This window comes from Crassostrea angulata, chromosome 8 (assembly GCF_025612915.1).
Source record: "Crassostrea angulata isolate pt1a10 chromosome 8, ASM2561291v2, whole genome shotgun sequence".
Classification (NCBI taxonomy): Eukaryota; Metazoa; Mollusca; class Bivalvia; order Ostreida; family Ostreidae; genus Magallana; species Magallana angulata.
The window spans coordinates 12,355,122-12,368,516 of NC_069118.1; the positions used below are offsets into that span (position 1 = coordinate 12,355,122).

The window sequence follows — 13,395 nt, forward strand, 5'->3', positions numbered from 1 at the left end:
TGTCTACATAGCGGGATTCCCCCGGAAGTGAAAGGTGAACCAAAACATAGTCATGTGATCGCGTGCGTGTTTCAAAATGTCTGCGCCCATAGAAAACATGCAGGAGAATGAGTTTTGTGAAATAGAAGCAACAGTTGCGTCAGGGTTTGAAAATGTGGTGAAAGAAGATGCCGAAGAAAAATTTAATGTACCAGTTGATGCTAAACGTGGCCGAATTGCATTCAAGGTTCCGATGAAAGATGTCAAAAAGGTTATTAATTATTATAAAACTTTCATTGATGTTTATTATGATATTATTGTTTTAGCCGATTGAAGTAATATTTGACACTAATGCAAAGTTTTTATCGGCTCCCAAACCATGCTTTTACACAATAAAACAAAATTTACGCCGAACTTGCCTATCACCACGCATACACTTGGGCTTATGGGACACACCGCAGCTAAGCACTTGTGTCTGTGATAAAGTTTGCTCATGGTATAATAATAACACAGAGTATCTATAAAATTAACTTCCATGGAGCATCCCTTCTGTGAATTGCAATTATTTTGTTTTGATATGTTTTACGGTGTGACCGTTGGGTCATGCATGCTCAGAAGGAATTTAAATTATGATTGTGAAGTTTGTACATATGTATTATGTTTAGTAGGAGCGTCACCATAATAAATATATAATAAATGAAAGTGAAACAAAACCCGTTTGTTACATACATATCTCTTATCATTGATAAATGCAATCCGTGGACTTGTCCCAACCTAAAACTTTAGCTTTGTCTCATAAACTTTTACCACCGCTATCAATCATTTATTCCAATTGTCACATCCTAGGCTGATATACTTAAACAATCTACCACTAAGCTAAATGTAAAACAGACATATTAATATATTTTAATAAATACAAAGCCATTTGAGGGTTTTTTTAATTGCAAATTAATACAATCATGTTTTATCATTTCTTTACTTTTCAATAAATGATTTAACAGTAAACAATAAATTTCGCATCTGTGTTATTTCTCATTTTGGTCCTTGTTGTTATCTGTGTTTTAATTATTTTCCTCTGTAACATCAATTTTGTTTTTAAATTTTTTGTATGCTATATATGGGTTGTAGACATGTGCCCTCCCCCTTTTTTAGTGTGTGATATCCAATATTATTTATAGGTTTGACCATATATGCAACTAACAAATAGATATTTTAACAGCAATCTAATCAAAATTAGATCTTTGATCCGCTCCTAATAGATCGCTACACAAAGTGATCTATTAGGAGCGGATCAAAGATCTAATTTTAATTAGATTGGATTTTAATTAGATTGCATGTGTGAGGCACTGTTACTCTATGGCATGTCATCCCAATTTTCTCATAGAGCCACAGTTCTGAGGCTAACTTGATATAGATATAGATGACCATGAACGATGATTTAATGAAGGGAGTGAAGAAATGAAGAGATTTAATAAAATGTTACTGCTCTGTTCTGCAGGTACTGGACCTCGGAGGAATTGATAACTGCTTTGTTGTAATGTCCAGATTTTCAAACGTCAACTTTCCAGAAGATGAGGTAACGTGATTAAAATAATCAAGAGCATACTGAATATATATACTTTTTTTTAAAAAGATTCCTATTCATATCCATTATCCACTGACAAATCCTAAAATTGTTAGCGGAATATTGTATGGACATTGGTTCAAATAACTCAAATAACTCTCTCTATACTTCAACATTCTCTCTCTCTCTCTCTCTCTCTCTCTCTCTCTCTCTCTCTCTCTCTCTCTCTCTCTCTGATTGACCATTAAAGGGGCATGGTCACAATTTTTTTCTTCAAATTTTACTTTTCCAATTTTAATACTTACAATGCCTAAAAATTTTACCGTCATTTGTCAAGTTATAAGCAAAATACATGTACAAAGCTCACATTATTTGTTATGTAAACAAAGGCTCCTGTCATGTTTTTTGTTTACATGTACTAGGTTACTGTAAATAAAAATACCTTACCTAGAAAAAAAAATCAGTGCAAATTCTAAAACTGCTAAATTACCAGTACATTAATAATAAACTTGCAGATAGGGTAATCAATGCAATGTGAGCTCTGTGTCTCTCTTATAACTGCAAATGGTAGTAAATCTTTGGATGACCATTAGACTGTAATACCTTATCAATAATAAAAAAATATTAAAACTATATAAGAATGGAAAAGTAAATTTTGAAGAAAAAAAATGTGATTATGCCCCTTTAAAGACAACCAAGAATTACCAGTTAAATCTGTGTAAAGGAGTATAAAAAGTAAATTTTAAGGGTTATTGATTACAAATATCTTTGATTGAAAAGTAAAGGACTCCAAACCAGGTTTCTTTATTTCTTTGGAAAACTTTTCAGAGGCTTCTTATCCTAGTAAGGTTTTTAACCTTTAATTTGTTTTACAGCTGGAATGTATGGCACTTCTTCGAAAAATAGTGTATAATGTGAACTGGAAGAATGGCCTTGATGCATGGAGTAAAATCTTTTCGTTTCATCATCCCATTGCCAGCTGTCCAGAAACTGTGCCTGTGGATTTAGGTGCTCCAACTCTGTCATCTAGATTTCATCAGCCTAAGAACCCCTCTGAAGAAAAGAAACCTAAGTTATCCAAATCGGAGAGAAGAAAGCTTCGAAAACAACAAGCTAGAGAAAAATTTGCAGCACAAAATGTTCAAAAGGCAAAGGAAGGGGAGAAAATGGAAAAGGCTGAAGATCTCGAAACTGTGTCTACTACAGAGACCGGACAACACGATGATGAAAACTCGAATGAGAATACAAATAACTCTCAGAATGTGTCAGAAAAAGCTGTGTCAGATAGTACATGTACTGTTGAAAAGAGTGCTCAGAAAGAAACATTGGAAAAGGAGCAAGCACCTGCTCCTAAGAAACCAAAGACAACGGATCAGGACCCCACAAAGCCGGCGTTCAGAGTGACCTGTAACCGTAATGGCCAGGGACATCCATTCGATTCCATGGGGGCGGCCTCTAATTTTGGGGGCGCTGTGTACAATTATTTCCACTGGAACGTGTCTATGAAGCAGTTTGACATTGAGGTGATTTTGAACATTGAGGGTAATGAAGTGTCCGTGTGCCTGGCTTTAACACGCGAGAGTCTGCATCGCCGGTACATCACTGCATTCGGACCAACTGCCCTCAGGGCCACTCATGCATACAACATGTTAAGGTAAGTAGTAAGTATGTATTAGCAGTACTCTGCATTTAATTCAACAATTAAATAAATTACCAATGCCTGAGTCGAACCAATCTTCAGTTACCTTACCTACTGAATACTGCATGATACCATACAGGTACCTGTATTTATCAGAACAGTATTTCATAACTTCTCCATTAAATATTTGTTTCCAGGAAATGTGAATTTTTTTAATATTTGAATCAAACTTAACAATTAATAAACAAATTCAAGAATTATATACTTATATAAACTTATCAAAATAATCACTGTGACATTAATTTAATTGAAACTTTTCCATGTGGCTGGCTACAGAAATCTGAATGTGTTGATGATTTTTTTTTAGGCTTTGTAAACTTCAACCAGGTGAGATCATATGTGACCCAATGTGTGGGGGAGGAAGTATACCTTTACAGGTATGTCAGGATGTCAGGTGTCGCACATGTTGCTTATTACCTTGGTCAGACCTCCTCTTAATCTGTTAATGTTAATCTGATATAGTACATTTCTCGATGTTCATATTTAACTACAGTAATTATTTATTTATCCTTCCCTCTTGTCCTTAGTCTTTAGCAAAAGAGCATTAAAGTCGTTGTAGTCAATTGTTTGCAATTAAAAACACTTCTTTCCATGCATGTTTTATTTAATACACAGTGCATGCATTTAGATGTTTACATATTAAGTCTTCTTTTAGTGTGCATGAAATATTGATTAATTAAAGAAAATTTCAAAACGCAACAGGATTTAAGATAAGCTCTATTAATAAAAACAAACCAATGTCTCTTCCTTATACATGAAATTTGAATACTGTAAAAGCAGGAATATTCGTTGAGGATTTTATTTTTGTTATTTTCGTTGCCAGTATAAATCAATGAAATTAAATCCATGACAAATTTTCAACCCAAGTATTAATAAATACATAGCTGATACGTGATACATTTTCAAGAATACAGTATGACGAAATTAAATGCCAATGAAATTGTATTTGGTTTAAAAACAACAAAATTTTAACCCAACGAAAGTATGTGTTTCTACAGTAGATAGCATTATGATGTTTTTTTTCTTTTGGTTTTTTTAGTCAGCAGTGTCCTGGAACAAGTGTGTCTCCATTTGTGGTGATATAATAAACAACGCCTTGAAAAGAACCAAAGAAAACATCAACTATGTGGCTCAGTCACAGTAAGAAATAAGTCGACCAAATCGTAGTCTTATCAAATCCAAAATGAGTCAAGTTTTCTACTTCTGTTATTAAGATATATACTTTGATGGAAATGGTAATGAATGTATGCATACATTTGAGCTTTTGAAACAACATTTTAAGTTGCTAATATGATGAAATTGTTTACTTATATGACTGAAAAAGATGATGGATTAGTATGTAATAGCAACAGTTGTTTTGTGCTGTTTATATATGTATATTTACATTTTCCAGTGTCTTTGCCTGTGATAACACTACCTATTGATTTTGTACTATATAACCCATAACTTCAAATTGGGGCGCCAGCAGTGTTTCCTTATTTATATTTAAATATTAAATCGTACAATGGCTTAAAATTATATAAGTAATAAGGAATCATTCTTTGAATATTATGAGGTGATAATTTCGCTCGGCATGATCAAATCTATCATAGATTTGATGCGCAATGCATTTTAAAAATTAGAATACAGCCCTGTTTAGACTGTACCATATTTATTAATCCATTTCCAGACCTATTTCACTAGACGTGGTCAGATGGGACGTAACAAATTTACCTCTGAGAACGGAGAGCATGGATGTCTGCATCACGGATCTGGTGAGATGAATTATTCAATACAACTCCAGCATGGGACAATTTTTAAAACACTTTAATTACTGTAATTAATTAGACAGAGTCTTAGAGATATCCATATTAAATACTAGAACTGTCCAACCAACAATAGGGGAAGGGAATATATGCATGTATGCTCTTAGTACAAACATTTCTTCTTTATTGGTACATCATGGATAAAATTCAAATAGTTGAGGTTGTCTGGATACAATATGACATAAACTGATGACAATACTAACGCAAAAGAGACTGGGATTAAATTGAATACTGTAATTGCATCACATTTGGCTAGCATTCTTTGCAGGAAGCTGCCTCTGATTAATTAAGTACACAGCTATATGCATGCTCTCCATATTTGTATAAAAATAGGCACTAATAGAAATCCATGCTTGTCGAAAATCTTTTTCCGCAAATATCGAACAAACTAAATACAATTCATTAACAGTAGGTTTTTCATAAAGATATTTGAATACATAAAGTGTTCCAGGTTTTTTCCTTGTTTTTATGTTTTTAATATCTAAAACTTTTTTTTTTAATTATAGCCCTTTGGTATACGGTAAGAAATTTCATATTTCTGTAATACATATTAAATAACGGTTAGCTCATTCCATGAACTTTGAAAGATAAAGCACAATTAATAATTAATTTTAAAATTCATAATTATTCATGAATATTTTAACATACCAAGGCTGCATTGTACACAAAATAATGGGTAAATTTCTGATTTTGTTTAGAGTTGGATCCAAAATGAACAACTGGAAGCTATACCCTGGAGCCTTAATGGAAATGGCCAGGGTCACTCGAGTAGAAAAAGGTCGAGCATGCTTACTGACCCAGGACAAGAAATGCATCAACAAGGTCGGCTTTGTTGTAATTTCATAAGTATTTTAAACACTCAATTTTCGCAAAAAAACTTAAAAGTTATATTAAAGTCTATTTTTTATTGCTATCAAATGAAGAATATCTTTTCTTACAAAATGAATACATTTATTCATGTTTTCATCAGAAATGCATGATTTTTGTTAATATTCATTCAGAAGATTACTTTATCATAGGAATTACTGTAACTTTATCGTTAACTTAATGCAGAAAGGAACTCGATAACTGCAGAATTTATATTCATATAAACTGGATTGGACTGTTTATTCTTTATAATCCAATTTGAAAGTGGTTTATGAAAAAGATTGTTAACTGTTCCAACCCAGTTTATATAAGTATATTCTTTAGTGATTCAATTCATTCCTTTTAATTCAATTCTATTTTATTTAGTGTAGAACAGATTAATTGTAATGGTCCTCACAAATAACAATAAATTGTACAAAATTACATGTACATGTAACATCATCACCATATACAACCCCTAATGCGGGGAGTCGCCAAAAAGTATGGGGAGTCACCTCCAATATATGGCGGAGTTGATTTTCTCCGCTTCTGAGACGAGAAAATTGATGTATAAATTTAATACATATGTATAATAACGACTGTGAAACCTGTATTACTTTTATACAACATATTATAGGCTCATGTGGTTGATCTTATATCTGGACAGAACAGTGCACTACAATATTTACTGTTAAGTGGGCTTCTGCTGCCATTAGAGGTTTATACAAGAGCAGTTTATTTAGAAATGGGCAAATGATATAAATAAGTCATCAAAGAGTCAAATATATAAAGTTTATAAACAAAACTTTGGATTTGAATACTTAAGCATTCTTACAAAAAAAATTTGGAAACCATTAATTACAATACATTCAGAACATCAAATCACTGTTTACCAATTGAAACTGGTAGATGGTATGGAATTCCTGTAAATGACAGAAATTGTACACTCTGTAATACTTGTATTTCACTTTATTCTAGAGTCTAAAATCCCTTTCAACTTTACAAAAACAATTTCTACCTACCAGGTACTGTCACAAAGCAAGTACAATAAAATTTCACCGTATGAAAATGGGCTGCCGACATGTACCGTATTATGCAAATGATGGGTCGGTCAAGGTCACTGACAGCATAAAAATAATTTGAATGCTGTATTAATTGTTTTCATCTTCGCTAGCCAAGTGTCCGATTCGTTTTTCTCATCTCAGGGAGATGAGAAACACGAATCGGACACTTGGCTTGCGAAGATGAGAAAAACGAATCGGACACTTGGCTAGAAAAACGAATCGGACACTTGGCTAGCGAAGATGAGAAAAACGAATCGGACACTTGGCTAGCGAAGATGTATTGTTTTAAAAATACCAGGTATGCAAAGAATGCATGGTTAAGACTCAAATTGTACTTTTATTTTCTCTTTCAGGCCTTATCAGTGACAGCCAAGTATTGGAAGTGTCGAAACATGGTGGGTTTGAATATGGGTGGACTGGCAGCTTGTGTTTACGTACTCCATAGAACTGTGGAAAAGTATAATGCTGAGGATGCTGCACAAATGCTGAGCACAGCATTGGAACATGCCAAGCAGAAAGAAGGGGGATCACCCACCAAAACAGACACTAATCAATAGAATCTCTAAAACTAAAGGCTGTACATGTATATAACATATTTTGTACTGGGTCTGCAGACCAGTCTAATTAAAATTAATGTTTTATCTTTTCTTTTTTTTCTTTTTTTTGGTGGTGGTGGTGGTGGTGGGGGTTACGTTTCAATTCTTCTATCAAAATAACATTTTTGGCCAAACTTATGAGAAATAAAAGGTTATAGTTGAGGGAATTTCCTTCAAATTGTTTCTTAACATGATTACAGCCTTCCTTCACTTCCATTTATTTGGTTCACTCAAGTCTTGCTTTCCTTTGTTGATCGTCATCGTGGGTTATCCATCATGCATTACTATTTAACATTTTCAGCCTCTTAGAAAATGTTGTTCCGTTTCAATTCTCGAAACTCGCATATTAATGACCATAAATCTATAACTGTGTAATCATTTAAATTCGTAAGGGCCAATTTCCATGGATTGTGTGTTTTTGCTTATTCGTGGGGATGTAATTTCATGGATGCATCTATTTTCTGTTTCAGTAAGAAAAGAAATTCTTTCATAATTTGTTTTCGTCAAAGATGTAAATTCGTGGGTGAGGGCAACCCACGAATACCACGAAAATTGGGCCACTGCGAATTCTAATGATTCCACAGTAATTGTGAGCAATATTTCAGTAAATGCTTTAGAACGGACTTGCGTTCTTTTTTTGGGGGTTATGACGTAGTTACATCAATATGAGTGACACTAGTGGGTGACGGAGAACTCCAACTTTTTAGCTCACCTGAGCCAAAGGCTCAAGTGAGCTTTTCTGATCACAATTTGTCCGTTGTCTGTCGTCGTTAACTTTTCACATTTTCATCATCTTCTCAAGAACCACTGGGCAGATTTCAACCACATTTGGCATTAAGCACCACTAGGTGAATGGGATTCAAGTTTGTTCAAATGAAGGGCCACGCCCTCTTTAAAGGGGAGATAATTGAGAATTATTGAAAATTTGTTGGCATTTTTCAAAAATCTTCTTCTCAAAAACTATTTGGCCTGAAAAGCTAAAACTTGTGTGGAGGCATCCTCAGGTAGTGTAGATTCAAGTTTGTTCAAATCATGGTCCCCGGGGGTAGGGAGGGGCCACAAGAAGGGGATCAAGTTATACATAGGAATATATAGAGAAAATCTATAAAAATCTTCTTCTCAAAAACTATTAGGCCAGAACAGATCAAATTAAAATGGAAGCATCCTCAGGTAGTGTAGATTCAAGTTTGTTCAAATCATAGTCCCTGGGGGTAGGACGGGGCCACAATTGGGGGATGAATTTTTAAATAGGAATATATAGAGAAAATCTTAAAAAATCTTCTTCTCAAAAACTATTAGGCCAGAAAAGCTCAATTTAAATTGGAAGCATCCTCAGTTAGTGTAGATTCAAGTTTGTTCAAATCATGGTCCCCGGGGGTAGGGTGGGGCCACAAATGGGGGATCAAGTTTTACATAGGAATATATAGAGAAAATCTTCTTCTCAAAAACTATTTGACCAAGAAAGCTCAAATTGGCGGGTAACCATCCTCAGATAATGTAGATTCAAGTTTGTTCAAATCAAGGTCCCCGGGGGTAGGGAGGGGCCACAAGAAGGGGATCAAGTTTTACATAGGAATATATAGAGAAAATCTATAAAAATCTTCTTCTCAAAAACTGTTAGGCCAGAAAAGATCAAATTAAAATGGAAGCATCCTCAGGTAGTGTAGTTTCAAGTTTGTTCAAATCATAGTTCCTGGGGGTAGGGTGGGGCCACAATGGGGGGATCAAGTTTTACATAGGAATATATATTAACAATCTTCTTCTCAAAAACTATTAGGCCAGGAAAGCTCAAATTTGATTGGAAGCATCCTTAGGTAGTGTAGATTCAAGTTTGTTCAAATTATGGTCCCTGGGGGTAGGGTGGGGCCACAAATGGGGGATCAAGTTTTACATAGGAATATATAGAGAAAATCTTTAAAAATCTTCTTCTCAAAAACTATTTGACCAAGAAAGCTCAAATTGGCGGGTATCCATCCTCAGATAATGTAGATTCAAGTTTGTTCAAATCATGGTCCCTGGGGGTAGGGCGGGGCCACAATGGGGGATACATTTTTATATAGAGAGAAAATCTTAAAAAATCTTCTTCTCAAAAACTATTAGGCCAGAAAAGCTCAATTTAAATTGGAAGCATCCTCAGGTAGTTTAGATTCAAATTTGTTCAAATCATAGTCCCCCGGGGTAGGGTGGGGCCACAATGGGGGATCAAGTTTTACATAGGAATATATAGAGATAATCTTCTTCTCAAAAACTATTAGGCCATGCAGGAATGCTCAAATTTGAGTGGAAGCATCCACAGGTAGTGTAGATTCAAATTTATTCAAATCATGGTCCCTGGGGGTAAGGTGCAGCCACAATTTGGGGATCAAGTTTTACATAGGAATATATAGAGAAAATCTTTAAAAATCTTCTTCTCAAAAACTATTTGACCAAGAAAGCTCAAATTGGCGGGTAACCATCCTCAGATAATGTACCGGTAGATTCAAGTTTGTTCAAATCATGGTCCCTGGGGGTAGGGCGGGGCCACAATGGGGGATACATTTTTATACATAGAGAAAATCTCTAAAAAATCAGGAAAGACCAAATCTGAGTGGAAGCATTTCCAAATCGTATAGATTCAAGTTAATTAAAATAATAGTCCAGTGGTATCGTGAGGCCACAGTGGGGGAGGAATTTTTACATAGGAATATATAGAGAAAATCTTTAAAAATCTTCTTTTTAAAGACCATTTGGCCAGAAAAGCTTTAACTTGTGTAGAGACATCCTCGGGTAGTGTAAATTTAAAATCACAGTCCCTAGTGGTAAGGCTCGGCCGTGATGGCACTTTGAATTTTTACATAGGAATATATAGAGAAAATCTTTAAAAATATTTTGGAAAGTTTTTCAGTCCAAAACTCAGTACTTAGTGTGAAAGCACAGGTTATGCAGATATAAGTTTGATGAAACCATGATACCCTAGAGAAAAGTGGGGCAACAAAATGGGGGGGGGGGGGTAAATAGGAATAGAGAAAAATCATCTTACAGGTACAACAACAAAAGGGGCTTGGTATTTACCAAAAGAAAGAGGTGGATAAAAATTGGCAGATTTTCAATTTTTTTAGCAAGATCTACTGTACTTAGTTGTCAAGATATTTTGATACTGTAATGCTAATTTGATCAGAATTAAGGCAATTGTTGTTCAGGTGAGCTATGTGGCCCCTGGGCCTCTTGTTATTATTGCGTGCATCCTGAAACTACTTCTAACAAGTAATAGCTTTCCAAAAAGCGTACCCGGCTTAAAAAAAATATTCAATGAAAGCAATCATGTATCAATTATATTAGGCTATCTTATTAGAAATGAAATTTAATTTTCGCTGCGGATCTTAAATTCATAAACGGAACTTGCAGATTTTTAAGAAGATATTTCAGTCTTTTATTCGATCTAGTGCTTGTGCATTTATATTACTTGAAATTAAATTATTTCATTTATTCAAATTATTTTAGGAACGTACAAACATGTATTTATAAAATTGCTTGTAAGCTTGAATGGGGAAGATAAAACAGTCAAGATGGGTGAATAAGGCGGGTAAAATGCCCATACACGATCGGACAGGCTACTGAAAAATTAAAGTAACAATAAATCTGATGGTTTTTTTTTATAAAATCATTTAAAACAATATAAATTTAACGAATCATTGATTTTTAACCTATAGGTACATGTATGTTCAATACTTGGAATATGTTGACTCAAACAGGCGTGTACGTATCAAAACCTGCAAATACTGTCATTTTTTAAAACTTGCAATTCAAACCATCATCTCATGGTGGAGACTGGCAGATGGAACAATATTTCTCTATACCAAAGAGTGTATAAAGTTACTGTGTAATTCAGGTGAAATTGCTGGCGAATTTCATTATATTCTTGAATGTAAAGATCGAGTTATTGTTGATTAGACGTATACCTTGAGGATAAATACTGTTCAGCGCCAAATACTGTAGTAAAGTAATTATATATGTATATACCGGTATAATTATGACTTGTACTAATGGCACAACTCTGAAAAAAATATGTTATTTTATTATTAAATTATACTGTATGATAAAATAATGTGTCCTCCACAGCTGTACTTTTTCCCTTTCCTCATTGTATATTGCGGGGGTCAAAATATTGCATGACGCCGGGATCCGCTATCACTACTCAAAGGATCCAATTGAAAACATCGTCATTAGTTTGACTGGTATGAGTACTAGTGTAATAAAAATTATGATAATTTTGTACCTGATTTAATAATGTAATTCATTTTTGAGTGACAAAAGCCTACTTTTGAAAATTTACGTTAAGCTGTTCCGACCCGTATAACGTACCTGGATACATAGATGTGATTGAGAGGTGATTTCTCTCAGTGGTTATTAAAATGAACACCTTTTTCTAATTGTTCATAATATATGTTCAAAATTTCTGGCAGGTTTTATTTATCATCTTTGAAAGTGTTCACATATTTACCCGGTAACCGAGTCAGGCACGTAGCATCATTATTTTTTATTTTTAAAGAAGAGAGAGCAGATCTACCTCGATCAACATCTCGAGGCGGCTGGTATTGTAAAATTTATCTGTTGATAAAGAGGAAGAGACAGATATCTAAAAATATAATATTTCAAAAATGTAAATATAAGAAAACAGTCTTTCCAAAAACAATGGGGTGGGGGGGGGGGGGGGGTCTTATTAAGATGGTGGGAGAGTGGAAGGGAGAGAAACAATAGTAATTCAAAATAATCCCATTCCTACTTTCTGAAAATTTTATCTATATATTGATCTAACTTCATTCCCAATATTTTTTGCACTGTATAAAAAAGTGAAGAGACTATAGTTCTTTACAAATAAATTAACTACATGATTACATGTATAAGAAAACAGTCTATTTCCCATCTTCGCCAGACAAGGTCTTCTGATCAGCACCGCTTCTTACAAACGTGAGGAGCGGTGCAGATCAGAATACCTTAGCAAAGCGAAGATGTCTCTTTCCCTAAAAAGTGGAATACAGGGGCATTATTCAATCTTATATTTTCAAAGCTCTGGCAGATTTGATTAATTAACCTTAATAGTCTTGCATTTTTCTCACCCTGACCTTCCATATGACCTTGACCTTAGTACAAATAGTTTAGATTCTTTGCCATTTAGGTCATCATTTTTTTCATCAAACATAAAAGTGATATATGGGTGGAAGAAATTAAATTGTGTCATAATTTTCTTGACCTTTCCTATGACCTTGATATTGCTATTCCATGTTTTGCATCTAGGACAGCTTCCAAGACACAGTCGAAAACAATTTTTTTTGAAAGCAATTTTTTCTTTGTTTATATAATGAACATATCCTAATGACCCAGTGTGTACATGTATTCCTTATTTTGACTTACTTTATTGTCTCCATTTAAGATAAGGTTTGCTGCTTGCATTTTAGTTTTATTTATAGGAATTGTACCAAAGTTACATACCATTTTTTTCACTATACTAAAGTCTTTTCAAATTCAAATGGGATGGGGGGAGGGGGGGGGGGGGGGCATGTGGGTTGTTTCCATAGAATTCTGATATTGACCATTCATATGACCTTGATATCACTACAATTCCATATATAAATTTTCCAGGGGGGTGGGGGAGGTCTATACTCCCTTATAATATCCGCATATGCTTGGTTACTTTCATATGAATGATCAAACAGACCCTGAGATAGATTGGTTCCTTTTAAATGGGACTGTTGCTGGATTTTGATATCGAGATGGAATTATTGAACTAGAATGGCATAGATTGCAATATGACTAGTTTATTGACAAAAGCAGACAAACAAAATATACACAACTGTAAAAGAAA

The 13,395-nt window shown here is 34.3% G+C and overlaps 1 protein-coding gene across 1 annotated transcript; it reads left to right on the forward strand.

The window, feature by feature from the left end:
- Positions 1-55: 55 nt before the first annotated feature.
- LOC128160147 (tRNA (guanine(6)-N2)-methyltransferase THUMP3-like) lies at positions 56-7,564 on the forward strand. The gene is made up of 9 exons (XM_052823421.1): positions 56-250; positions 1,478-1,555; positions 2,419-3,197; positions 3,550-3,619; positions 4,282-4,382; positions 4,912-4,996; positions 5,554-5,567; positions 5,746-5,869; positions 7,311-7,564. The coding sequence occupies exons 1-9, from the start codon at positions 77-79 to the stop codon at positions 7,512-7,514; spliced, it is 1,629 nt and encodes a 542-aa protein (XP_052679381.1). The 5' UTR covers positions 56-76; the 3' UTR covers positions 7,515-7,564.
- Positions 7,565-13,395: the final 5,831 nt, after the last annotated feature.

What these genes read in the sequence shown, in the direction of transcription:
- LOC128160147 (XM_052823421.1), top strand. Translation starts at nt 77, where the DNA reads ATGTCTGCGCCCATAGAAAACATGCAGGAGAATGAGTTTTGTGAAATA. An exon ending in TCAACTTTCCAGAAGATGAG is followed by an intron (nt 1,556 to 2,418) that starts GTAACGTGATTA and finishes TTTGTTTTACAG; the next exon opens with CTGGAATGTATGGCACTTCT. An exon ending in AACTATGTGGCTCAGTCACA is followed by an intron (nt 4,383 to 4,911) that starts GTAAGAAATAAG and finishes ATCCATTTCCAG; the next exon opens with ACCTATTTCACTAGACGTGG.